At 40.9% G+C, this 27374-nt stretch overlaps 1 protein-coding gene and 1 long non-coding RNA gene across 4 annotated transcripts in view; one reads left to right on the top strand and one right to left on the bottom strand.

The window, feature by feature from the left end:
* Positions 1–2164: 2164 nt before the first annotated feature.
* LOC145717068 (uncharacterized) lies at positions 2165–12854 on the bottom strand. Its single transcript, XR_014140067.1, has 3 exons — positions 12802–12854; positions 5299–5387; positions 2165–2298 (listed from the first exon to the last, which is right to left on the bottom strand). It is a non-coding gene; the product is annotated as an uncharacterized LOC145717068 (long non-coding RNA).
* Positions 12819–27374, top strand: part of TSTD2 (thiosulfate sulfurtransferase like domain containing 2) — a 29342-nt gene continuing 14786 nt past the window's right edge. The window contains exons 1-6 of one of the 3 annotated variants that reach the window (XM_031023025.2): positions 12819–13464; positions 15413–15618; positions 18741–19054; positions 20917–21034; positions 26045–26170; positions 27031–27136. In XM_031023025.2, the coding sequence (XP_030878885.1) occupies positions 15454–15618; positions 18741–19054; positions 20917–21034; positions 26045–26170; positions 27031–27136 (829 nt within the window). In that variant the 5' untranslated portion in view covers positions 12819–13464; positions 15413–15453. Of the gene's footprint in view, positions 13465–13493; positions 13678–15412; positions 15619–18740; positions 19055–20913; positions 21035–26044; positions 26171–27030; positions 27137–27374 lie in introns of those variants that run through there. The other 2 variants (XM_031023023.2, XM_031023024.2) reach the window with 2 other exon arrangements.

Here is a 27374-nt window from a genome sequence, read left to right as displayed (position 1 = left end):
AAACAATTTCTATTAAATCTAAATGTAATATAATCACACAACAGGCAATCTTGTAATGACTGAAACCACAGATCTGAAAAACTACCCTCAAGGCCGAATCTAGCCTGCTGTTTTTCTTTTGCATAGCCTGTGAACTATAAGAGTGGTTTTGGATAGTTAAATGCTTGAAAAAAATCCAAGAGTATTTTATGATTTATACAAATCATACGAAATTAAATTTCAGTGTCCACAAATAAACATGTATTGGAACACAGCATGCTCACTCATTTATATATTATTCTACAACAGCAGAGCTGGGTAGTTGTGACAGAAACCGTATGAAGGACAGGAATCTGCACTTGCAGGTTCCCATTCCATAGAGCCACCTCAACCTATCATCTTCTTTTCCGTTCTCTATGAAAAAATTTTCACTGGACTACAGAAATGGAAATTTCTGAACAGGTATCTGCTGGATGTCCTTCGTGTGCCACTGCTAAGCACTATTCAAGTCCCCGTTGTGTGGGAGCTCACAGTCTAGTGGGAGAAGCATAATCTCAACCCAAAGGGATGACTCCTGTACTAGAAAGTAAATAAAAAGTGCTCTAGGAACAGTGATAAAGGGAGTAGGGGAAAGCATCGTAAAGGAGGTAACACCTGGACCAGGTCAGAAAGGATGAGTGAAGCATGCCTCAAGTGGAGAGCAACAAGACTATTCTAGGCAGAAGGGTTCAAGAAGATGTGTTCAGGGATCTGCACGTAATTGTGATACAGCTGGAGAGTAGATGGGAGGCAAGGATAGAGAAACAGATTGGGACAATCATGAAAGGTCAGTATGCAGTCTGGACTTAATCTTACAGCCTGATTGGTGTCTAACTTTTTTGGTAATATATTCAGTAAAACAATTTGATCACATGCCTCCAACTATATGTGATATAAATAAACATAAATATCATCTTAAATATATATAATATACACTGGCCCACTGTCAATCTATGAATTACATATTAGTAAGGCTTATTAATTCCATTTTCATTTAAGATAAATATTTACTTCAGCTAACCCAGTGAATCATCTTTAGCACACGCTTTTAAGGCCCTCCACTCTAGAGAACGGGAAAGAACTGAGGTTTGTGATCTAGAACCAACATGTGCAGAGTGAGTTACAGAAAGACCAGTCTGGTGCCACAGTAGAAGATACAGTGAAAGGCAGAGAATCTGGATGCCAAAGGATCAATTAAGAGGCTGTTTTAAGAGATGAGGAGGAAGGAAGCGCCTGGCTGGCTTAGTTGGTAGGGCATGAGACTCTGGATCTTGGGAGTCATGAGTTCAAGCCTCATGTTGGACACAGAGTTTACTTAAAAAAATAAAAATAAAAAAGCATGAGAAGGAAGGTATGAGATATGCCAGAGGCCCTGGAGACAAAAGAAAAGGGACAGACCAGAGAGCAAATTAGGAGGCAGAAGTGACAGGGCTTGAGGACTACTTACAGGATGAGGGGGCAAAGGGAAGACAAACAATAATGCTCAGGTCCCTAGATGGGTTATGCAGTAGACAGGAGACCCTGTGTGCAGTTTGGGGAGAAGACAGAATGATGCATTACTTTTAGGGACTTCCAGGCAAGCTATCTTAGGGCTATCCAGGTAGTATTTGGAACACAGGTCTGGAGCTCAGGAGAAAGGCTGAAACAGGACATTCAGATTACCAACTTGTCAGGAAGGGCGTTATGTCATCCAAATAAAGATGGTTTATAACGTAATGACAGAGAATGAGAATGCTTCAGGGGAGTGTTTAAAGTGAAGTGAAGACAGAATCCTGGGAAACAAAATGTAAGGGGTATTAGTAAGATGAGCCAGTAAAAGGAGACAGAGGAATAGAAGGGAGGTGGTAGCAGCAGGAGGTCCTGAAACAGTGGTGTTGCAGAAACACACAGACAAAAAAGGAGTGTAAAGCATCATATGCTACAGGAAAGTCAACTAGGATTTAGAGTGAAATGAAGCCACTGGGTGAGCTCTGTGGTACCTTTAGTGAGAATGGTTTCAGAAGAGCAGCTACTGTGGTGAGTGGGGAACTATATTTCAGAAGAAAGGATAAATTCCTTAGTTGTAGCTCACTTCTCCCCTCCATCCCAACACTAAGTCAAAATACACCAAAAAGGTAACTTACCAAATATACAGCTTCATTATAATTGTTTGCTTTCAATGATTCTTTAAGTTGTCGAATCATAGCTTCTACAAACTCTCCACCAAAGTTGTAATTCCTGGCATTCAGCAATCCAACTAATGTTGTATAAATTGTCAACTTCTCAGGTAACAGGCGTGCACTGATTTGAGAACCCAGTACAAGAAAATCCCAAAATAACAGTATCATGTTAAGTTGCTCAATTCTATATTATATAAATCTTTTATCATTTTACTAACTTTGGAACAGGATTACTTTGAGCTATATTTTTTAAAAAAAAATTTTAAGGTTTTTTTTTTATTTATTTGAGAGAGAGAGAGAACACAAGCAGGGGAAGAGGCAGAGGGAGAGGGAGAAGCAGACTCCCTGCTGAACAGGGAGCCCAACGTAGGGCTCAATCCCAGACCCTAGGATCATGACCTGATCTGAAGGCAGATGCTTAACCAACTGATCCATCCAGGTGCCCCATACTTTGTGCTGTATTTTTAAAACTACTTCAGAAAAGGCATAAATGTTGAGAAGAGTTGCAGACATGACCCCTGCAATTTTTCATTTTAATTCTAGTTAATCCAAGAATTAAGAAAATAAAACACTTTAATTATAAAGTTATCAAACTAAAATAAATATAACTAATGCTAGACCAGTTTTTCTTCCAACGTGTTTAGTGAACTCTAAGAGCAGTTCTACAGAAAATGTTTCCATGGAAAAACATCTGGGGAACACCAGGTGAAACAAGTTTCTTTAATGCAGAATCATTAAGGGGGAGATGGAACATTTACCATTTCTAAACTTAGCTATCCAAATGTCACAGGATCAGAATTCCACTTTGAGAAACACTATTCTAGCTGCTCAGAAAAAATTCAGAACTAAAACCACTTCCAACTAAGTTCCTATCAGTTAAATTGCTGAATGTCAACATGGTACTTGGACACAGTAAGATTTCTTCACATCCCAGTTTGCTTACTCTAGGTGTGTTAATTTTCACTAAGGTTATTAGAAAAGCAGGGAAGAGGATTACAGTAATAAACCTTTGGAAAAAGCAAATATTGCTTCCTAATGTAGGTAGCCTCTCAATTCTCTCAAAAAGAAAAGCAAACAGGAGCTCATGATCAGTCAGACTCTCTTACACATTTTGTGTTTTCCCAAGGTGCTTAGCAGAGTGGTAGGGACAATTTAGGTTTAAAAAAAAAAAAAAAAAAGTGCCCTGAGAGTAACCACCCTCTCTCCACCCCCAAAGCCATGGTTTCCATCACAGTTTCAGCATAAGTCACCTCTATTCTAATAAATGCTTTCAAAACAGAAGCCACCTTATAGATCACTACTGCAAAATAATTTTTCTTAGTCATTTCTTAGTCTAAGGACAGGTCTTCCTGAATATGAACTGGATTTCTTTAAAAAACTGGAACCCAAGGGGCACCTGGGTGGCTCAGTCGTTAAGCGTCTGCCTTCAGCTCAGGTCATGATCCCAGGGTCCTGGGATCGAACCCCGCATCAGGTTCCCTGCTCAGCGGGAAGCCTGCTTCTCCCTCTCCCACTCCCCCTGCTTGTGTTCCCTCTCTCGCTATGTCTCTGTCAAATAAATAAATAAAATCTTAAAAAAAAAACCCAAAAAACTGGAACCCAAATTATTTGTACTTTAAGAGAGGTTAAAATGAAATCCATTGATCGCTATGATTTGTGGATACATTTTTAAATTTCAAAAATGAACTGTAAGCATTAACATTATTTAATTAAAATATTTGAAATAACTTAAAATTCAACTTCATATTTGAAATTTTAAAATACCTCATAACTTATAATTTCATGTACAGTATAAAGACCCCTTTTATCCAAAAGTTGTAACCATTTCTTTGCAAAGCATACAATTCAGTGATCAATGTCCGTCCATCTGACAGATGAGAAAGCCTGGATTGTTAATTCCACCATTGCAAGAGACTGTTTCATGATTTCATATGAGACTTTTCCCACTTTAATATACTCATGGATTAAATAATGATATTTGTTCTAGCTAACCTAACTCAAAGAAAGATTATGCCTAGTAATAGCTTCAAAAGCTTCTTCAGTTTTCTGAGAAGGACTATTACTCAAGTGACCAGTTTCCAAATTTGTTTGGTACTACTGGTTAAAAACACACATTAAACTCTATGTATTATATATAATTAAATGCACATACTTAAAAATCTCTGAATGTTAAAAGTGTCTACTTTCTCACTTAAAAATAGTCAACTGAAATGATTCTAAGGTTCCAAGAAAACAAAATGTAAGGAAAATGCTCAATTTTAGTCCTATTTATCTCTAAGAAAAAAAGAGTTCACCAAAGGTCATTTCGTTTGTATAAATTTCCCATTAGAAGAAAAGCTAATGAAATATGGAACGTAAACATATCTTTTGAACATTCTCAAAGCATTTAAGAGTAGATAATACATTATCACCTGGATTCATAAATCTTTTGCATACATACACTGTACAAAGAAGCCTTAAGATCTTGCTCTTGTAGTTAGGAAGATCAGCTTCTAAAACACCTGCCAAGCCTTCTAGGTTGCTCTCCAGAGAGCAGGCACTCTGTAGAGGACAGCATATTAAATATCTGTTAAGTACTCAGCAATTAGTGAGTTAAAATTTTCTATGTGGTCATAAAAAAAGTTAAAGCCTTATATGCATAAGGCACTATGACAGGTTTAGTATAAATCAAATCAGGTAGTTATTGTTCTTTAGAAATCCATAAAAAGAGAATGAATGAAATTTTAAAAGCAAGCAGTCTAAGGCAGCAGAATAAGAATCAGAAATGGGAGGACATCATCGGTTCTCTTGTGTCTCTGTATCTGATTCACTTAATATGACTCTGAGCAAATTACCTCAGGTATCCAGGACTTGTTTGGTTCTTCATTTATAAATTGAGAGAATTATTCCTTACGGTCTCTTCTAAGACTCATATTCATGTTCTATGAAGATTACTAAAAACATTTAACTCTCAATTATCTGCACCCCAAGGGTTTAAAATAAATTTACTTTGGGATACAGATGCATGGCAATACAAGTTTCACCTAAAACTTAGATCACCAAGTTTCAGCTGCAGAAATGAATCAAGCACAGTCAACTACAACCCTAAGCCCATCACAGTTTTTGCCTATTTGGCACATACCTTTTCTCCTACTTTGCATATTAACGATTCCAAATGATCTTCAGTTTCATTGGCGTCAGAAGTCTTTCTCCTTTTGTGAGGCTGTCCCCCTGTTTCAACAATGTAAAAAAATTAACATTACATGATGAAACCACTATCACAAATTTTATTTAGCTTTTTAAATACTATTGTCTCTTTCCTACCAGAATCCCTACTTTTTTACAGAGAAGCTCTTAACTGACCTACCACCTCTCTGACTGGGCTAGCTAGATTCACCAAAGGTCTCCATACCCAGGGACACTATAGTAACTCCAAGAGGCATTCGTTATGTTCAGTTTGGTGTTGCCCCACAAAGCTATGCAGTGCAGCAGCCCTGTCCACTTCCAGGGATACACAGGAATGCTGCTTATAACATCCTAACCACTAGGAGTTAGAATATTCTCTGGAACACTCCTGTGCTGCTACTCCCATTCTTTAGACTGAACTGTTCACTGATCTTCAGTTGCTTGGTCCTAAAGCCTCTTAGTGCCAGTAGTACTCATTATTCTAATAATGAAAATTATTATTAAGCTGATGAAATATGGGTACAAAACCAAGATGAATGCTTTGGAAAGACTTGACTAGGCAAAAAAAGGAGGAGGAAAACTTCAGAAGATGGGAAAGGGAGGATAAAACATTAGGATTCCTCACTAGTTTCACAAGTGTTTGAACTTTTTTTTTTTTTTTTTACAGATTTTTTAAATTTATTTATTAGAAAGAGACAGAGAGAGCGAGCATGAGAGGGGGGAAGGTCAGAGGGAGAAGGAGACTCCCCGCCGAGCAGGGAGCCCGATGTGGGACTCGATACCGGGACTCCAGGATCATGACCTGAGCCGAAGGCAGTCGCTTAACCAACTGAGCCACCCAGCGCCCGTGTTTGAACTTTCAACTCTTCAATTAATAGCTTTGGTTCTATAGACTATGCAGCATTAGGGTATAGTTTATCCCAAGCAATGGGAATCACAATCAGCAGACATATACTCAAAGAAACATCCTGAGCACTTTATCAAATAATTGGTGGGGGGAAAGTATGTTTTATGATTTCCTACTTCAACCACTAGTCTGTTACGTTCAAAAACCATATCATTCAAAGAATCTTAAACAAAACAAAACTACCACACTGAAATCATTACCAATCATCTATCTGTCCTTTTGGTTGCCAAAAAATTCAAGCTGAATTACCAATCAATCTTAGGCTGGACTGTCTATTATTGTTCAGACTCTTACTACTATCTCTTACCATTTTAAAATCTTAATACACACACCTTATATTCTTTTGTGGAATAACCTACAGCTTAAAAATTTTAAATTAATAGTGTTAAGTATGGAACATGATGCTGCTGATAAACACAATGTTGGCTAGTCTCCCAATGTAATTCAATTTTGACTTCCACCAATTAGATTATTAGGACAGCATGTGGACAAGGAAGCAATACTCTGTAACAGTTCTAGGGATCTGCATTAATAATGAAAATCTGCAGTTGGATATAGGATTACCCAGGAGTAAGTTAAATATAACTTCAATCTTTTCCAGACTTGTATAGCCAAAGAAACTGAGCCATTTTTATAGAATTCATAATCACTTACTTGCCACTGTAACATCTGGCTTGAAATATATAGTGATTCTCATAAAACAGCACTCCGCTATTCTAAGCTTGGGTATTAAAAGTCTCTTCAATGACTGAAATGATCTTCAAGTACCACTTGAACTTAAGCTGAATAAAACCAATCTATTACTATGCAGATAGGACCAGATGGAAGTACTATAAAAGGCCACACTTTGACACCCTGACACCTTGTTATCATTATGATCTGGCTTAAATAATAAATGAATATAGTTTTTTTTTTAAGATTTATTTATTTGATAGAGAGAGACACAGCAAGAAAGGGAACAAGCAGGGGGAGTGGGAGAGGGAGAAGCAGGCTTCCCACGGGGCAGTGAAGGCGGGGCTCAACCTGAGCAGAAGGCAGACACTTAACGACTGAGCCACCCAGGAGCCCCAGATGAATATAGTTTTGAGAGGATAATGCCATAAAAAAATATAACACACATGCAGTGGGATAGAGCTGAGATGTATTCCTGGAGATACCAGCCCATGTAAAGTGGACATGTATGACACAGTGAAATCAGTGACCTTGATTCTCAAGTATGCTTCAAACCTACATCACAGGATCTATAAAGGTTCCACCACCCAAAGAGCCAACTTTGATACAAAGGTCTTCTATTTTCAGGATTTATTCATTGAAAAAACCTGCATATTCAATGCAATATTTATATAAGCTGTCAGCCAGGATGTTAAAAGAGCTTTTTCCTGGAGCAGTGGTTCTTAACTGGGTGAGGTTTTGCCTCCACTAGGGGCCATGTGGCAATCTCTGGAGACATTTTTAGTTGTCACAAATGGCGGAGTGCTACTGGCATCCAGTGGGTAGAGGCCATGGATTCTGCTAAACATATTACATTGCACAGGACAACTCCAAACAACAAAGAATAATCTAGCCCGAAATGTCAATAGTGCTGATGCTGAGCAACTCTGTCTAGAAAGCAGAATATACTACTAGTGTTCTTCAGAACCAGATTCTGGTAAGGTTTGGAAAATGCAGATGGTTAAAAACTAGCTGAACGAGAGTTTTTTGTTTTTTATTATTGTTCTTTAAACTTCAACTACCATTCCCTTCTTTCTGGCCCATCTACTCCGCCAACCCTTTATCTCACATCCCACCCTCCACATCCTTCCTAAGTTAACTCTCCAGCTGGCTTGTTCCCAAATCCATTTGGAATCATATCCCAGTGTTTAAAGCAACCCTCCCAGACCCTCTTGTAACCTAGAAAAGGAGAAAATAATGCTGTAGGAGAGAAGGTAGGATTTCTGAAGAAAACCTAGAAAATACAAGGACATAGTCCTCCCTGAACCGCAACTCCTATTTTCTCTCTTCCCATTCTGATTGTAAGAAAGCACAAGTTTTGTTTGGAGAATGGCAGGAGGCAGAAAGTATTAAGAAGATATGCCCCACTCTCACCTGATATTTGAGAGGATATGAAGGAGGGGTGGTAAAATTATAGACACATCTGAACTCATGACAGTAGCAGGATATTGAACTCAGAAGAGAACCTGGGTATGCAGAATAAAGCACCTTCATTAACAATAAAATTTTGGGAATTAGCTGAATGTTTTCATATATCTTTTTTTTTTTTTTTTTTTTAAAGATTTTATTTGACAGAGACATAGCAAGAGAGGGAACACAAGCAGGGGGAGTGGGAGAGGGAGAAGCAGGTTTCCTGCCGAGCAGGGAGCCCAATGCGGGGCTTGATCCCAGGACCCAGGGACCATGACCTGAGCCGAAGGCAGACACTTAACGACTGAGCCACCCAGGTGCCCATTTTCATATACCCTTAAGAAAACCTATCTATGATAGCTCCCAAAGCAAGAACAGATTTTATATTAAATGTAACTATGTAGAAGTTTTACAATATAGATTCAAGTTACATATTGCCACTTCATTCTGACACCCTTGGCTAGTATAGGAGAGAGAAACAGAAACAGGTCTTTATTAAAACCAATTTTTGTGGGGCACCTGGGTGGCTCAGAGGGTTGAACATCTAATTGTTAGTTTCTGCTCGGGTCATGATCTCAGGGTCATGAGGTAGAGCCCCCACATCAGGCTCCACACTGGGCATGGAGTCTGCTTGAGATTCTGTCTCTTCCTCTGCCCTTCCCCTTGCTTGTATGCACACACTCTCTCTCAAATAAATAAATAAATCTTAAAAACAAAAACCATCTGAAAGGATCTCCATACACCAGTAATTTTTCCCGGTAAGGCGATCCTAACTTTTTATGTATATACTGTACTACATCTTATACCCTTATTATAAAAAACACAAACTGGAAAACAAAGACCAACCCTATAAAAAGGAAGTAAAGTAGCAAAACCAACCAGGAAAAAGGGAAAAGTAAAGTACCTTGATCTTGAAGATTTAAAGCAGAGGAGACTATCACACCTGAAACAAACTACACTCTTCCTTGGAGGAACAAATTCCTTCACTTCTAATCATTTTTTGTATAGTTAAGTTAAAAAAGTAGTCACAGTCTAAAAGATAAAGACCTAATTCTAAGTAGCTTAAAAAGGGGTTAATACGGGTTTTTGGCAAAGGTTATAGATAATATAAATTCTTTTTTAAAAATTTTTAAAAAGGGGCGCCTGGGTGGCTCAGTTGGTTAAGCGACTGCCTTCGGCTCAGGTCATGATCCTGGAGTCCCGGGATCGAGTCCCGCATCGGGCTCCCTGCTCAGTGGGGAGTCTGCTTCTCCCTCTGACCCTCCCCCCTCTCATGCTCTATCTCATTCTCTCTCTCAGATAAATAAATAAAATCTTTAAAAAAAAAATTTTTTTTAAAGATTTTATTTATTTATTTGACAGAGAGAGAGACAGGGAGAGAGGAACCACAAGCAGGGGGAGTGGGAGAGGGAGAAGCAGGCTTCCCGCTGAGCAGAGAGTCTGACATGGGGTTCTGGGACCATGACCTGAGCCGAAGGCAGACGCTTAACGACTGAGCCACCCAGGCACCCCTGGATAATATAAATTCTTAGACAAACAAAATAAGCAATGTACTGAACAGCTATTATATGTATATCCCATAACTGAAAAGCTACAGAGACATTCTTAAAGGGATTCTAAGAAATGAGTTAGATTTAGCACTGGACCAGTATCCACACATGATAATTTCCCATTTAGGATTTCCCTTTTCTTCTCTATAAATTGAACTCCACTCCAGCTGAACTAGATTGGTAGTCTCCTAACTTATTTCCCTGGATCCTGGACACTCTAGTCTGAACAAAGAGATACAATTTTAAAACTGCCCTCTATGAGCTGATCCTCTGCTACCTCTCTGATCTTAGTTCCTACAACCTCCCTCAGCCCCAACTCTGCTCCAGGGACAGTGGCCTCCTTGATTTCTGTGAACAGGACAGGAATGCTCCAGCCTTAAGTCCTTTGCACCCGTGGTTCCCTTTTCTTAGACCATTGGTTTTCCCCATACAGCCACCTGGTTTGCTTCCTTACTTCCTGCAATTCTTTGATCAGATGCCGTTCTCAGTGAGGTCTTCCCCGATCAACGAGCATAAAACAGCAAATCCACCTTGCTAGTCCACCAATAGTCTACCCCCTCTACCCAGTTTTATTTTTCTCCATAGCAGTTACCACCATTTGATATACTATATTTTATTTGATTGTGTTCTGTCTGTAAAAGGGAGCCTTGACCTTTATATTGTCCACTACTGTACTGCCAGTAGTTAGGACAGTGCCTAGCACTGTTAAATATTTGTTGAATAAATGATTATATCTTGTCAAGCATATGGAAAGTCGTGACAGCCGGTGACTGATAAGAGCTGACAATAATCCAGAAATGCTCCGATGCATCAACTTAATTACAGCTATTAGAATTCAGACTATTTTAAAATAGCCTTCTATAACATTTAAGCGTCTAATATTTCAGATCTTAAAAAAATCAGTAGATGCTTAACTAAAATATTCAGATTACTATTTAGGGTAAACCCCAGCTGATCGTTACCCAAATTGTGGCAATTTATAGAAGTTCCAGATTGGTATAGTATTCAAGAGAACTATAAACTGCCCCTCTACTACTAAATTATTCACCAAAGTAAACTTTAATTAACTCATTTTACTTCTTTTTGTCTTATTTATTCTAAGGTTCCTGCATCAAGACCCAAATGGACCATGATTTACTGGCCAGGTGGTATTAAAAGAAACTAACTCCCAAGAAAATTATGCCACCATTACAACTGCAAAAGCAAAAATTGTTTTCTACATATTCACATTCAATTCTCCAGGTTGCCCTCTGGAAACATTTTCTCTCCCTTTAAGGGTGCCCTAGAAGGGAGTAGAGTGGAGAAAAGAAAGTATGAGAAAAGCAAGAAAATGGGAAGAACTTTAAAAGTTTAAAAGACTCAAGTTCCCTAAACCCCAAGCAATCACTTCAAGCATATTAGTTTTTTATTAATCCAAGTCAAAGCATATGAAAACCGTGTTTTCTGTGCCCTGTATGTCCGTTATACAAAAAACCTCATGTGTTTAAAAAAAAAAAAAAAACCTAGGCATGCAGCATGATAATACTTGGGCAGTGAAGACAACCCTTAACTTGCTTTCACCAGTGTCTGGGCACTGCCAGCTATGTCTCCATGTTTATTACACTAAAACTCTGAATCCTTAGGTATTAAGACAGGATGAACTAGAGTATCCATCCTCTCAAGCCACTCCCTAGCAGAGATCTGATGTTTCATTGTTTAAAACTAAAGACATGTGATTCTGCTCCTACTCCCAAATGCCCCAAAATTCAAGGACAAGAAAATGTTAGTGAAGAAAATTAATTAAAAATTTTTCTTCCATATTTTTTCTTCCATCGTTGACATCTGCCAATATTTGTCAGCTCTTAAGCATTAACAGATGATAAGTATCATCATGAGATATTTGGTACATGCATTAACTCACTTAAACCTCACAAAACTGAGAAGGTTTGTATCATTACACTTCTACATTACATACTAAGGTTTACAGAGATGACAGAATCTGGGCAAGATCATGAAGTAATGGTAGAGTCTAGCTTTGAACTTAAACCCTCTGATTCTAAAGTCTAGCCTCTTAACGACTATACCACACTCCTTTTAAAGAACAATATGCTAGAATATAATAACAGAATTACTCAGTTTCTTCCTTTTTTGGTGGATGTACGTTTTGGAGGGATTTCTGTAATTAAGCATCTTTTCCTGTTTTTAACTAGCAAAATTATCCTTGGTTTCTATGGTGGCAACACATGATCCCCTGGAGCGCAAACCATCCAAATGGAAGAGAAAACCCCTGATCTCAATCCCTAAGAGGTCTCCAGTTAGTTTTCCAGCACTCTTCCCTTCATGAGGGAAATACACTTGCAGCTAGTTCAAAATCTAACGTAACAAGGTGCATCTGTTTATTAGTGACCTCTTGAGTGTGGATAACAGATTTCTTTCCTTGCAGCATGAAAGAAGGCAAATCAACGGATGACGGGTAGAGCAGAGCTCAGACTGCGATTCGTATCTGCCACTCACTGCTTTGTTCCCTCCCTTCTGAGAACCCTTTTCAGGTGCAGTCGGAGGGTCAAAACGAGACACTGGTACTAGTGGGTACCTGTCACTGTGCCTAAGAGGTGGCCCGCACAGACCCAGGTGTACTTCCCTACTCGGCAGTACTAAGGACCAAATCCTGAAGAGTCCTTAGAGACCAGAGGTCCACCAGGCCGACGACTAAAGGAGTTGGGGCAGGGGAAAGCGGGGGCTTTTTAGAAGTCGCCCGGCCACATTCTCGCTCTGCCTGCTCGGTTCCCCGAACGCTGCCGGGGTGTGTGTGGCGGGAGGGCTTCCCATCCCTTCCCTCGAGTCCCCGAGACCTCGGCCCCCGCCTGGGCGCGGCCTCGGCGGTCGGGCCGAGAGCACTCACCGTCGTTCTCGTCGCTGTGCCGCCGCCGCGACATGCCGCACGCCGGGGCGCTGCCGAGCTGAGCGAGGCCGGGCGGGAAGCGCGGCACGAACTGTCGGGCCGCCGGCCGGTGCGAGCACAGCGACGAGGCGCGCGCAGTGGCCGGCACGCAGGCGCACTCGCTCGCGACGGGTGCGGAAGCGCAGGCAGGAGAGGCGGCCGGGTGGGCTTGGCGGGCTTGGTGGGCTCTGGTCCCCGAGAGCCGGCGTCTGGAAGCTCACCAGGCCGAGAGCGTCCGGTCTGCACGCAACCGCCCCCTCGGGCTTCTTCAGCCTCTCGGCGGCTTCCTTCTCCCGCCTTTCGCTCTAAGTCCTTCCGGGGACACGCGGAAAGCACCGCCTCTTCAGCCAGCCGGAGGCCGCCGGCCACAAGCCAAATCTGGCGGCTGCTGGTCCACCACGCACACTGGAGTCCCCGCCTCAACTTCAGACCCTCCCTGGGGCTCGCAGTATTTCCCGGCGGCCCTTTCGAAGACTTCCGGGGCGAGGTGACGTCTCCAGGGTTCCTTCCTCCGTGAACTGCAGGCTGGGGACCGGTGGAGGTTCTTGGGACGGGGAGCAGTGACGATTGCTAGGCGGAGACGGCTCGATGAAGAAAGATCTAAGAAAGGACCAGGACTGGCTGGTGCGTGCTCATCTTACTCCCACTTCCGGGCCTTTGCCTCGTCGGGAAAGCTGGGCGGAGCGATTGGCCCGGCCGGGCGCGCGGGGGGCGGCGCCGCGCTTGTGGCCCCTGGGACTGAAAGATCGGCCTGAGCGTGAGCCTCCTGCCATGGGGTTACTCTCGGGGCGTCATCCTACCCTTCACCCTTCTCAGTTGTTGTTTGGGAAGGAACAGGTGATTGCTTTAGTAATGTTTTCAGTATTGATATTCTGATTTCAGTATTCAATATTCAAGTCATTTTCAGTATTCATATCCCCGTTTACATGGATATGAACATCCCCTGCCCTGACGTCTCCGATGAGCACCACACCTGCTTATCTGACTGCCTTGTCCGTGGTCACTGAAATTCCACACGTGTAACTGGAACTCTTGTTTCACTTTCCTGTCCTAACCTATTCCTCTGTCGCTCATACCCATTTCAGTGAATGACACCATCCATCTGATTGCTTCATCCAAAAGTGTAGGTAGGAGTCATTCTTGGGTCCTCCTTTTCCTTAAGTCTGTCTGTAAATCTTGCCAGCTCTACTTTCAAGATAAATCCAGAATCAGACCACCATTACACCTTTGTTTACAACACTCCAGTTACTTTGCATTGCAAACTCCATACCCTGACCTATAGGGTTGTGCTCTCTCATCACTGTCCTGCATCCATTCTTTCATCCTGTTTCTCTGAAAGGCAAGCTTCTTCCCACTTTAGGAATTTGTACTATTTCCTTTGCCTCTGTTCCTAAATCTGCATGGATAGCTCCTTGTCATTTAGGTCTCAGCTCAAACATCAAGTCCTTAGTGAAGGCTACCCAGTGGCTGTTTATTTCATTCAACAAATATTGTACTTACTGACATTTAGCATCTTCTATATGCCAGGCAGTACTAAGGATGCAGAGGTGAACAAAGGAAAACCCTTGCTTTTTTGGTGCCGGTGATGCATTCAGGAATGACCAGACATAGTGCAATCAGAAGAGTGATCAAAGGGACAGTAGTAGAAGAGAGGAGAGGTGGTGGTGGGAGGGGCTGTGGAAGGACTTTGGACTTCATCAGAGTATGTTGAGAAGTCTTTGGACTCTGTGGGGAGGAAGGCAGTTAGGCTATTGCAATAATTCAGTCAAGAAATGATGGTGGCTTGGGGCGCCTGGGTGGCTCAGTTGGTTGAGCGTCTGTTTGGGGTCCTGGGATCAGGCCCTGCTTCTTGGGCTCCCTGCTTGGGGGAGAGCCTGCTTCTCCCTCTCTCTCTGACCCTCCTCCCCTCTTGTGCGCGGGCTCTCTCTCTCTCTGTCTCAAAAAAAAAAAAAAGAAAAAAGAAAAGAAATGATGGGCTTGAATGGGGTTGGTAATATGTCCATTTTGACAAGATTTGGCCATACTAATGATTTTTGTATTTTAAATTTCTTCTGTTTATTAAAATGGGGCTTTCTTAGTTGTTATGTCATCTAAGGAATGGAATTTTCACAGCTCTAAAAGGGCAAAAAGAACAAAGTGTTTATAACTGAAGGTACTAGCACGCAGCTTGGTTGATTTTGGTTGTACCTGGTGCTTTTCTGGTATCATTTACCTTAAATGTTTGCAGGGCTAACCCCTAATTGAGGTTTCTGCTCAAATGCTACCACCTCAGAAAGACTTTACCTACTCTCTGTTTTTAAGAGCCCCTCCATCACTCCTGACTCCCTACCCTGCTTTTTGTCTTCGTGGCCCTTTTTCCTATCTGACTTTTTAAATTTAATCAATATATTCATTTATTTACTTTCTTTCTCTCCCCACTGGAATATAAACTCCAAGAGGGAGTTTTTCTGTTTCTTTCACTGCTTTATGATGGCTTGGGCTGCTGGGTCCATGCTCATTTGCCTGATTGATTTGTTTCAAATTTATTTCAAGTAGCAAAGACTGACATTGTTGTTTCTCCCTTGTTTCCTAGGAGATAGATAACTGAAAGGAACCTTACTGCAACCAAACCAGATGCCTTCTTTCACTTCACCAGACCAAGGAGATGACCTGGAGGCCTGTGTTTTAAGATTTTCAGACCTAGATTTAAAAGACACAAGGCTTATCAATCCCAGTAGCGGTCTCAAAGCCGAGTTAGATGTCAGTACAAAGAAGAAATACTCGTTTGCCAAGAAAAAGGTAAAATTGCTTTATTGCCGTTGATGTTTCAGGATCATGTATGTATAGTTAACTCAGATACCATCTATTAGTAGCTCATCGATCATCAGGGTTTTCCTCCAGGGAGTAGAGGGTTAGTGAGACAGGAGGCGGCTGCCCTGTTGAAGGCAAGTTCTAGTCAGGGTCATGATCCAATGATCTTAAGTCAGTGCCTGGCAAAGAAGAATCATGGGCAAGGTGTAGCTATGCAACACTTATGTTTGAGTACTTGAGGACAGATCCTAGACAGATGGGCTGGATTCCTTTTCCCGTCTAGGGTTAGAATCACAGGAACCCAGGAGACCTTGTCATAAGGAGAACAGACAGGCAGAAGGGTAGTTGCCATGTAAGACTCCTGATCTGATCTAGTTGGCTGGGTTCTGTTGGTTAGGAGAAGGATAGAACAGCCCAGAATGGTTTGCTTGACTTTCACTCATGTTTCCTTACAATTAGATTCAGATTAGTACTTTTATTAACAAGAGAATCCCACAAGAGATGCTGTGTTCACGTGGCTACAATCTATCAGGTAGTTGATAGTAGCAATTTGTCCCATTGCTGGCAATGTTAACTTTGGTTACTTGATTAAGGGAGTGTCTGTCGGATTTTTCTGCTATAAAATTATTTTTTTTCCCTTTTAATTACTCAGTATTGGGGGGGGGATGCTTTGAGACTGTGTAATTATCTTATTCCTCATCCAAGTTTCATCTACTAGTTTTAGATTCTTTGATGTTTCTTTGCTTAGTTGATTGTTACTGTGATGGTTGCTAAAGGGTGATTTTCTTGATTTTATAATTGCTGTGTTCCTTCTAGATTTAGTGTTTGGCATTCTGCTCTGAGGAAGAACTTTCTCTTCTCCCAATTTATTTCTGTCTGTGTGGACTCAGGTTATATTTTATTTGTTGAGTTATAGTCCATTATATTGTTATTTGTTTTGATCCTCAGATCATCTCAGATTTGGCTGGGAGCCCTTTCAAGCTAGTATCTGTATCCTTTTGACTTGCTCCCATCATTCTTTGAGCATTTCCTCACTTTCTGACTCAACAAGGTATTCCAGGCTTATCTTGTATTTTTCCTGACCCATCCTTGGAATCAGACATTTCTTCAAGGAGCTCTGGTTCCTTCTAGCGGAGGACTGTCAAAAACCAAAAGCTGGAGGCGCGGCAAGCTCATTGCTACTAAGTAGTGTTGCCTCTCCCAGGACCTCTGGCATAGGGAAATACATAGATGAATACACAAATGTCTATATGTACCGTACATATACTTTTACATTTCCTACTATCTCAATATTAACCACACCATGAGCACATAATCAGTACTTTCAGTTCCATTCCAGCCTCACAAGAGTTTTTCCTAACTCTCCCTTTCCCATATTTATAACTTCCCTATTTGATGGGATTTGGCCTAGTCCTGTTGGTCCCAAATATTTTCTTATTTGCTTATTCTCCTGTATGTAATCAGTGTACCCACCCTGCCAAGCTGCCTCCCTACCAGGGCCTGCCTTCCGCTTGTATGCCTCACCCACCTCTGAGCTGCCATCCTGGCCCTGGTCTGTCTTTCCTTGAACAGACTCCACATGGGCCCTAACTGCTGCTGGGCCCTCAATGCCTTGTTCACGAGGCCTTAAAAGACCAGATAAGATTTGAAAATCAAAGTTTAACATGAAGAAGCACTTACGTTGACATACATGCTATTTCTCTCTTTTTTATTTTTTTCCTATTTGGAAGGATTAACTTCAAGAAAGTCTAAAAAATGCTCTCCAGTGTAATTTCCTGCTGCTTCGGTCTGAGACACTCCAGATACAGTTGTGTGCTAGAGGGTGATCCCACGGTGGTGCTTCATATCTGTTACCAGTGTTAAGAGTGCCTATGTTTGGATGCTTTACAGTAGTCTCCAGATGCATTAAAAAAGTTAAAACACACACACACAGAGCTATATATAAATACCTCCCTTCCCATTAGACCAGAAAGGAACAATTATTGAGATGCTGATAATCATAGATCCCATTCAGCCTCTATTTGTACATCAAAAATACCACAAAGTTGAAAAACATGACCAACTGGGAAACAAATTTGGGATAACTATGATCAACAAAAGGTCACTAAAACCACTTACAAATCGGGAAGAAAATAAATGCCACAATAGAGAAATAGGCAACAGATACAAGAACAAGGAATTGATATGAAAAAATATTCAGCCTTACAATCAAAGACATGCAGATAAAAACAATATATCTCTTTTGCCTTGTATTCGGGTCAACACTAAAAATATTGACAATAAAATTTAAATGCTGATAAAACTTGATGCTGTGGATAAAATGTCACCTTGTTGGTGAGCATATAAACGGGTACGATTTTTCTGGAAGTCACTGTTTATCACAATTTTAAGTTTCATGTTTCTTTGCCCCCCAAATTTTATTCTAGATGTTTATTTAAATTAGATGGTTAAAGAGGTATAGAAAGATGTATGCATGGAATGCTCATTCAACATTGCTTATAATTGCAAGTATCGGAAACACAAAAATGGCCACTAGTTAGGAATTGGTTAAGAGAATTATGGTACATCCATAGTTTTCTGTTTCATTTTTTTAAACAATGAGTATAAATCATTTTTATAAAAACAATAAAATTGTTTTCCAAGAAACAAGTCAAAACATCTTGCTGTATTTCTTTCCAGTCTTTTTCAGTGCACTTTTTAATGTAGCTGATATTATGTTGTATAAACAAATTTGATCCATTGTTTTTCATTTAACATATCATACATATTTTCCCACATAATTTAAAACTAACTCCTCAATATTCCATAGTAAGTATACTCCATAATTTCCTTGACCATTTCCTTTTTAGAAATGACTGATAGTGTTGTTTGTAATGTTTTACTAATAGTTGTCTGAAATTCAAGCCCTTTCCTTAAGACCACTCCCTAACAAATTTTAGACTGAGGTATAAAGTTTATGAAGAAAACTGTTACTCTCAGGAAGTTCTTCTATAGAAAAATAGGACATAAAACTAGAAACCCATGTGGAAAGATGATATAAGGGATTCACCAAGACTTCTGCCAGCTTTAAAATTAAGGTTAACGGTGGCATATTTGAAATGTAATTGCAGGCATTTGCCCTTTTCGTCAAAACCAAAGAAGTTCCAGCACGTCCTTTTGAATGTAAAGAAAAACGGTGGAAATGCTGTCAACAGCTCTTCAGAGACCGGATCAGCATCCACAGACATGTGGCAACACAACATGCTGATGAGATTTGCCACCAGACTGCTTCTCTGTTAAAGCAGCTGGCTGTGACACCGAACACCTCTAAGGGCCTTAAATCTGAAGACAGCAGGAACCCTCTAAAAGAGTACTTTACCTGTAATCGTGAAGTGTCTGCTTGGCTCCCTGATATAAGCTGCTTTAGCCCTGATGAGCTGATAAGGTAAGAATTTCATTCTGTACTTTGATTTAATTTTAAAAGTCTTTCCAGTCACAGTGAGACACCACTACCTAGCCACGAAAATGGCAAGATCTTTAAGGCACAGAATTTCTCTGTGGGCCTAAGTGAGGCCAGTAACCACATGCTGCGTATCCCAGAAGCAGTAGCACGTACCCACGCAGCTGCAGCGTCCACTACATTCCGTGGAAGGCTACACCTAATCTTCTCTAGGGAGAGGTAATGAACAGAACATTGTATTATTTTTCAGAGAGAAAATGGAAGGCTCAGAAATGTTAATGATCCCTCTACCCTGAATAACATTAGAGCTTAAAAACCGGTTTTTGGTACCAAATGTTCTCTGGAGTTGAGTACGTTTTAGAAAGGATGTTAACTTCTAGAACTGGGGCATAGGATTAGAAGTTTAGATCCTGTCTTTGAAAAACTCACCAGATTATATTACAGAATTCAAGAGGACAAATTTCTGGTTTTAAGCAATTTCTGAACTATTTGGTGAATAGAAAACGTCCAAATTTAATATACTTTTGTCATTAGTATTCAGTTTCCCCTGCCTTTGAAACACTCACCAGATTATATATATTGTTATATATTCCCGTTGTTTACCAAGAAAAGGAGCAAGTTGGAGAATTGAACTTGGATTCAGAATTGAGCTAGTCGCTAAAACTCTTGGTACCTTTATTTCCTGACCTCTAAAGTAGGAATAATGGTGCCTGCCCTGCTTACCGCACAGTGTTACTAGATGAATTATATAAAATGAGGATGGTAAGAGCATCGCTGAACTACATGATGCTGCACAAACATGGCCTTTTTGTCTCTGTATGGCCCTGTGCCTTAAGGAATTTGCTTTCTAGTGAGAGAAACAAAGGATACATGAAACAATTAGCAGATGATATGAGGCAGGCTACCTAATGATCAGTTAAATTGTGTGGTGCAGATCATAATTTGTTACAGCAGTTTAGAGAAAGGAAAATAGGTTCTAAAATAGACACGGTTTCAGAGGAGAGTCTTCCCTGCAATACGATGAGGGTATTGATGAGAGTGTCAGATTCCAGAGTTGGATGGGACCTTAATTATCATCTACCAGAGCGTTCTCTAAAATAAGTTCTATGCAACACCAGTTCTGAAGGATGCTAACAGGTATTGAAAAGAGCTGCTAAAGACAAGTAAGGTTGGGAAGGACTGGCTTAAAATGTCCTTTATTGGAGGACTTTTCGGAGCCTTCAATAGATAAGGGGCTTTCACTGAGATTCTTAAAGAGGGAGATTGTGTCTGCAGGGTTTCTCCAACATGTAATTTCATAGAGTAGCTTCAAAGCAAAAGTGGGAAATGCAGTTTATTTCACTTCTCTGGTCATACAGATGAGGAAATCAGTCTCAGAGATGATAAGAGACCCGCCCAGGTCCCAGGACTAGTTAGTATAAGACAGCACAGTGCAGCAGAAAGAGTATGGATTCTAGTGTCAGAAGACTGTTGTCCAAGTCTTGACTGTCACTCTGTAGCTGACTCACCTGGGAGGAATTGGCCTTGGTTTACTCAGCTATAAAGTGGGGATAATAATAATCCTCCTCATGGTTAAGAGGATTACATGAAAAAAATGGAAGTGAAACCTTCTTATATGATGATGAAGTGAGGAAATCATAGAGTAAACTCACCTTTTATAAAGTAAGGTGGGTGCAGATAATGTCTTCTTCAGAGCAAATACTGACAGGAGTTGCTTCTTCTTTCAGAACAAAGTTGGGCTCCATCTCGGCCTTCCCTCTGACATCGCCTGGGTGTACTTTGTGAACTGTGGGTTCTTTATGCCAGTGACTCAGATGCTTTTCCCTGTGGTTTTCTTCTTCTAGCAGCCAGGGCAGTGATGGAGGAGAGGTGCTACTTTATTACTGCTACCGTGACCTGGAGGACCCCCACTGGGTGTGTGCCTGGCAGACAGCTCTGTGTCAACACCTGTCCCTCACGGGCAAGGTAACACCTCTCACACCCCATCCTTCATGGGACTCCTCTTGTCTCCAGTTTGGATTACAGAGGATGTGCTGGAGACAAAAAGGATTCACTGTTAGGTTCTTAGAAGTCTGCGAAATCCTGCAAGGCTTTTAAGTAGACTACCAAACAGTTATTAGCATTGCCTTTTATGACAGTATTTAATGGACTAAGAGTCAGCAAACTTTCTTACAGAGCAAAATAGTGAGTATTTTAGGCTTTGCACAAAAACTACTCACTCCTGCTTCTATTAAACCCTAAAATTGTGTGTGGAATTGTGAAGAAATTATAACAAGATACAGTTGGGTTAATTATGCAGTATTTCTTATCAATTGTCTAGCCGTTGTATATTGTTTAAAAACAAAAAGTGTACAACTTTATGATCTGGACTGCTAGGTGAGCTGTTCTTTGGTAGAAAATTCCTGTGGTCTGTACTCAAGAAGTGTCTAAAATCAATTTTGTTGATTCTTTTAAGACTTTATTTAGAGAGAGAGTGTGAGTGCAGGGAGGGGCAAAGGGAAAGGGAGAGAGAACCCCAAGTAGACTCCACACTGAGCACGGAGCCTGACGTGGGGCCCGATCTCATAACCCCGGGGTCATGACCTGAGCTGAAACCAAGAGTTGGACACTTAATGGACTAAGCCACCCAGGCACCCCTGATTTTGTTGATTTTTAAGTCCATCTAATAAATTATATGTTTCCTAAACAAACAGAGCCTGCTCAGCCTTGCCATTGTAACATGAAAACAACCATAAACAACAGGTGTAAGAATGGGTATGGCTGTGTCCCGATTAAACTGTATGCAGCAGCAGATACAATCCCTGGCATTAGGAAATGTTCTTGATATGTTAGCTGGAAAAAAATTCACGGAACTATACATACAGTATGATTCGAAGTTGCTTCTTAATTTTCCTGGAACATGCCAGGGTCTTTTACCAGTTTGTGGTATTGACATTTGCTGTTCCTTCTCTCTAGAATGCTTTCCCCCTAGATCTTTGCTTGGCCCATTCCTCACTTCAGATGTCTGCCTGCATACATGTTATCTCCTCAGAACTCTGATCCAAAGTGGTCCTCTCTCTAAATCTTATCACCTCCTTCTGCTCGGAGAATATCAAAGAATTTGTTACCATCTGAAAGTATAATATTTGTTTAATTTGTTACAATCTGTCTTCCCTAATAAAAGCTTGGTGAGGACAGGAACTTTGTCTTAATTAATTGATGTATTCTTAGTGCTAGAACAGGGCTTGGCACATAGCAGACCATAACTATTCAGGGAGTGTTGAATAAAGCACTGAACATATTTTGTTCGTAACAAAATCACAAGTGTTTGTGTGTAAAGATGGAAGGTAGTAGGTAGCAAAATGTTAATCACGATTATGTCTGCATGATAAGATTGTGGATGGTTTTTGTTATTTTCCTAAAACATTCTTTTTTTTTTTTTTTTTAAAGGGAGGTGGGGCACCTGGGTGGCTCAGTCGGTTAAGTGTCTGACTCTTGATTTTGGCTCAGGTTGTGATCTCAGGGTTGTGAAATCGAGCCCAGTGATGGGCTCTGCGCTGAGTGTGGAACCTGCTTAAGATTCTCTCTCTCCCTCTCCCTCTCCCCCTCCCCTCCCTTGTGCATGAGCTCACTTGCGCGCTCTCTTTCTCTCTCTCAAAAAGGGCAGGGGAGAGGGAGAGAGGGGGGCTCCATCTCACAACCCTGAGCATTTATTCTAAAACATTCTTGATGATTACATACACACACACACATATATAGACATAGATTTATATATGCATATGTATACATATCTGCAAATAAACATATATATGTAAAAACAGAGAGAGAGATGATATAGTTTTGTAAACTTAAAAGGAAATGAACTAGGTTCATTCTGAGGTCCCCTTGGGGTATGACACTGTACTATCTTAAGCCTATTCTTTTCCACAGATGTTTTAAGTCCCTGAGGCAGTCGTTTGATCAGTGATGTTTTCCACACCCATGTTTCCTAAAAGATGGTGCCAAAAGCTTCCTTTACCTCATTCAGTTCATTATCACGCCCTGCCCTTTCTACCTCTACAGTATCCCTTGCCTCATTCATTCCCCGTCCCCTTCCACCACCTGAGACCACTCTCTCGTCCACTTCAGTAGCTTTTAAACCATCTTGTTCTGTCCTTGTCTGCCATTTAACCCATTCTCTACCCAGCAGCCAGAACCTTCTTAAGAGGTGGATTAAACACTGCTGCTCAGAATCTCTCAGTGGCTGTCAGTGCCTTTAGAGTAAAATCTAAATCCTTAACATACCCTTAGGTTCCTGCATGATTTGGCCCCTTCCTACCTTTTCTGTCTATCTGATGTCATTCTTCACTCACCATACTCCAGCAACATGGTCTTTCAGTTTTTTTTGGAGCCCACAAAGGTTTTGGTTTTTTTTTTTTTTGTATCTTTGGGCTTTTTTCCAGGCAAATTCTCTTCAAGGAACTCTCACATACCCACTCAGTTTCGCTTGTAAAATTTCTACTCAATCTTCAGTTCTCAGTTTCAATGATACTTCCTCAAAGAGAACTTTCTTGACCTTCAGTCTAAGTTCACTTTTCCCAGTACGCTCTTGCATAGCATCTTGTGGTTATTTTTCATAGCTCTTGTCACTTTGTAACTTTTATCTTAATATCTGTGACCTTCCCTAGTCTGTGAGCTCTAAGAGGGCAAGAACTCTTTTTTTTATTTTTTTAACTGCTAGATCCTTAACTCCTCTAACACAGTTCCTGGCGCAGAGTAAAAAAAAAAAGTAGTAAACATTTGTGGAATGAATACCTTTTAAAAAAACTTTTTAAAGTAGGCTCCATGTCCAGCGTGGAGCCCGACATGGGGCTCCAACTCACAGCCATGAGATCAAGACCTGAGCCAAAATCAAGAGTCTGACACTTAACTTACTGAGCCACCCAGGTGCCCCTGGAATGAATTACATTTATTGTCACCTCTATTTAGAGAACACCGTGAAAGATGGATGTTCTCACAGTGAACCTGAATGTACAAAATATGAAATCAATCTCTTTCCTTGTTTGGGGGCCAGATTTTTATTCTTAGCCCAGCCTGAGGTGAATTAGCAATGAGGGTCCCCACCCACAAGGTGGCAGCACCTGCCTGAATCTTAGTCTAAATCCTTTGGCTTCAGTGATACATGCCCAGTTTACTGAGGTAGTTTTCTGGTGGGAGATTTGGCAGAATATTGGCATTTAGGTAGAGAAAGAAGAGAACTTGAAAATTCTAGAAAGAAGCTTCTGATTCCTATTGCTACACGTTCCTTTTTGCCTCAAGAAACCTGAGGGGACACATTGAAGGCTTCGGAAGGGAAAGATTACATGATTTGGAATGATTGATATCTGGCTTTGAATCCCAGATTACTACCTACCATCTCTGTGCCCTTGGGCAAGTTACTTGATTTCTCTGAGCTTCTGTTTCCTTTTCTGTCAAATGGAGATTATAATATCTACCTTTTAGGATTATAATATAAAGCTCCTCTATCATAGTAGGTGCTCAATAAATGCTAACTATCGCTCTCCATCCCTGAGGTATAAGGCCTTCCTCACCAGGGAGCCACTTTGATGGTTTGTCTTGGACAGTCTTAGGAATTGAAAGTCTAGTAGTGTATGAGCTTAGAGATTGCTCTGCCCCAGCGATAGAGGGATTAGGTGTGCTTGTCCTTTATTTGGGTTTTGAGATTAAAATAACATAGGAAAGAATCTACTAGCCTTCCCTGAAGACAGTTACGTAGAAGTATGTACTTTAACTGCCACAGTCAAAAACAGTTTTAGAGTAGATTTCCTGACACTTTGGTTCACCTCTATTTTTCTGTGTAGACCCTTGAAAAAATAGAAGTTGGTTGGTAGGATAGTAGTCTGTACAGCAGAGATGGCATATTCTTTCTACTTTCCTCTCCCATGCCCAGAACAGGCTTTATCAGGTTGCAGTACTTTCTCAAGGAGCTTAAATGTGATCCAGAATCCTCGTCATGGAACTCTGGCTAGCTACTGCTCGTGAGTTGGCATTGACTTGTGAAATGAATCCCATTTGTATCCGTGCCCTAAAGGATCAACTGAGCAACAAATAAAGTATCTTCTCTGGGCCCTGAAAAAGGACAGCCTTTTACATTTTCCAAATTCTAATGCGTTGGTAGATATGGTTGTTATATAAGTGCTAGTAACAATACAGGACCTCTCTTTCCATAGAGTACCATGATACTAGAGTGTTGTCCTTTCTCTCTAGCACTTTGCTCTAGAGAGCTCAGCTCCTTCTAAAGGTGATCCATCTGTAAACTCATCCACAGGGTTTGGTAGTACCAAGACAACTAACTTTGCAGGCCCCCCTGAGCATTGCCTCTTAAGGCAGGGGCCTCAACCCAGGTTCTAAAGTCCCCTAGCCACTGAAGCATTTCAAAGAGACTACAGCGTTTGATAGGCCAGGAAGTCTCTAGAATGGGTATACGTTCATTTGTTCAACAAATACGAATCGAGTATCTACCTGGCAGGCACTGTTCGAAGCACTGGTGATGGAGCAGTGAACAACAGAGACACATACCGCTATGGAACTTGCATTCCAGTGGGTGGGTTTGCAGTCGTGTGCTTCCCCCCAAACTTACTTCAGAGAAGTAAGTTAATTTTCTCAGGGCCGCACAGCAAGTAAGTGGCAAAGCTGAGTCTTGATCCTACATCTGCTGACCTGGATTTAGGTTAAGCTCGAAATTTATCTCTTTGGTCATTGGACAGCAAATGGGGCTTTCCAGAAGTTTCATTCATTCCATTCTCTGGTCCAGTGCACATCTGTTGTGTACCTTGTCTGGATGGTGGGCAGTGCCATTTAGAAAGCTACAGGTATCTTCATGTGGTAACACTTTTATTGTGTCTCGGCTTTTCCCATTAAACTCATGGACACACACAAGCCTGTTCTACCCTGGGAAGATTTAAATTAAGCTAAGAACAGGCTGCATTTCCTTTCTCTCACCATCTTGTGTCCCAGGTTCGAATTGCTACAGAAGGAATCAATGGGACAGTTGGTGGAAGCAAACTGGCCACCAGACTCTATGTGGAAGTCATGCTTTCCTGCCCCTTGTTTAAGGATTATATGTGTAAGGATGATTTTAAGGTAAGAGAAATTGAAAATAAAATGGATTTAGAGCCATTTGCTTCTGCCTCAGTGCCTCTTCCTGCTCTAGGCCCTGAAGAGGAGGGCAGTGTGGAGAAAGAAGCAGTGCCAGATAAACACCCCTTCCCCAGGAGGCTGCGAGGCAGTGCTTGGGTCAAAGGAGCATGCGCATTCCAGTTCTTTACAAAGTTGCCATGTGGTCTTGGGCAAGTTAATGCCCTCTTGGATTTCAGTCTCCCTTCTTGTAGCATAAGGACATAACAGTTTGCACAATCTAGCTCTAAACTTAGATATGTTTGCTCACTTGAGGGACCACCTGGCTATTTCAGGGCATCACTTTGTTTTTAGTAAACCTGGAATTACAAGACCAGCACTTCATACCACATGGGGGATAAAGCTGTTGCTCTCACAGCTGAGCTCCTTTGTTTGAGTCACCTTGTGCTTTGGCATAGTAGGTGATAAAGGTGGGGAATACGTTACCTAGTGTTAGTGCTGGTGGTGGTAGGGAAAGAAAGGTCATTGCTCCAGAGCAAAAGCTAGGGTGTAAACTTTTATAATGAAATCACTCAGTGGTGTTTCAGTTTTATAGTTAAATGCTTATAGTCATAGAAACACCTTTTCAATTTAACATTTCTGTACGTGGTAGGTATGCAATAAATATTTATTAGTGTTGAATTATCTGAAACACTTTAGGCCCTAACTCCCTTTTCCCATTAAAACATTAGTTCTTACTTTGAGGTTTCTTAAGACTTCAGCTATCATATTATTACAGAACAGATATAATTCTTGTATTTGGCACTTGTCTTATATCTGAAGATGGGAGAGTAAGACTGTGTTCTGTTTTGCTTCTTATTGGCTAGACCAGCAAAGGAGGGGCTTGCTGTTTTCCAGAATTGCGTGTTGGTGTATTTGAAGAAATTGTGCCCATGGGGATCAGTCCCAATAAGATCTCCTACAAGAAGCCTGGTATGCTTGCTTTTAGAAGAAAAATTTTGCTTTTCTGCAGAGGGACAAAACTTGATATAGAAACAAATGTGGAAGTCAGACACTCTGATCAACAATCCACTCTTTAAAATAGCTTTGGGGTATGGAAGTTAAGAAACAAAGAAAAAAGAGACAAAAAAGATTCTTAGGTACAGAGAACAGACTGGTGGTTGCTGGAGGGAAGGTGGATGAAATAGATAGAGGGGATTAAGAGTACACT

Source organism: Leptonychotes weddellii, chromosome 14 (assembly GCF_054177405.1).
Source record: "Leptonychotes weddellii isolate Sample4059 chromosome 14, ASM5417740v2, whole genome shotgun sequence".
Classification (NCBI taxonomy): domain Eukaryota; kingdom Metazoa; phylum Chordata; class Mammalia; order Carnivora; family Phocidae; genus Leptonychotes; species Leptonychotes weddellii.
Note: the sequence above shows the minus strand (reverse complement) of the source record. Positions and strands in the feature narration are given on the sequence as shown.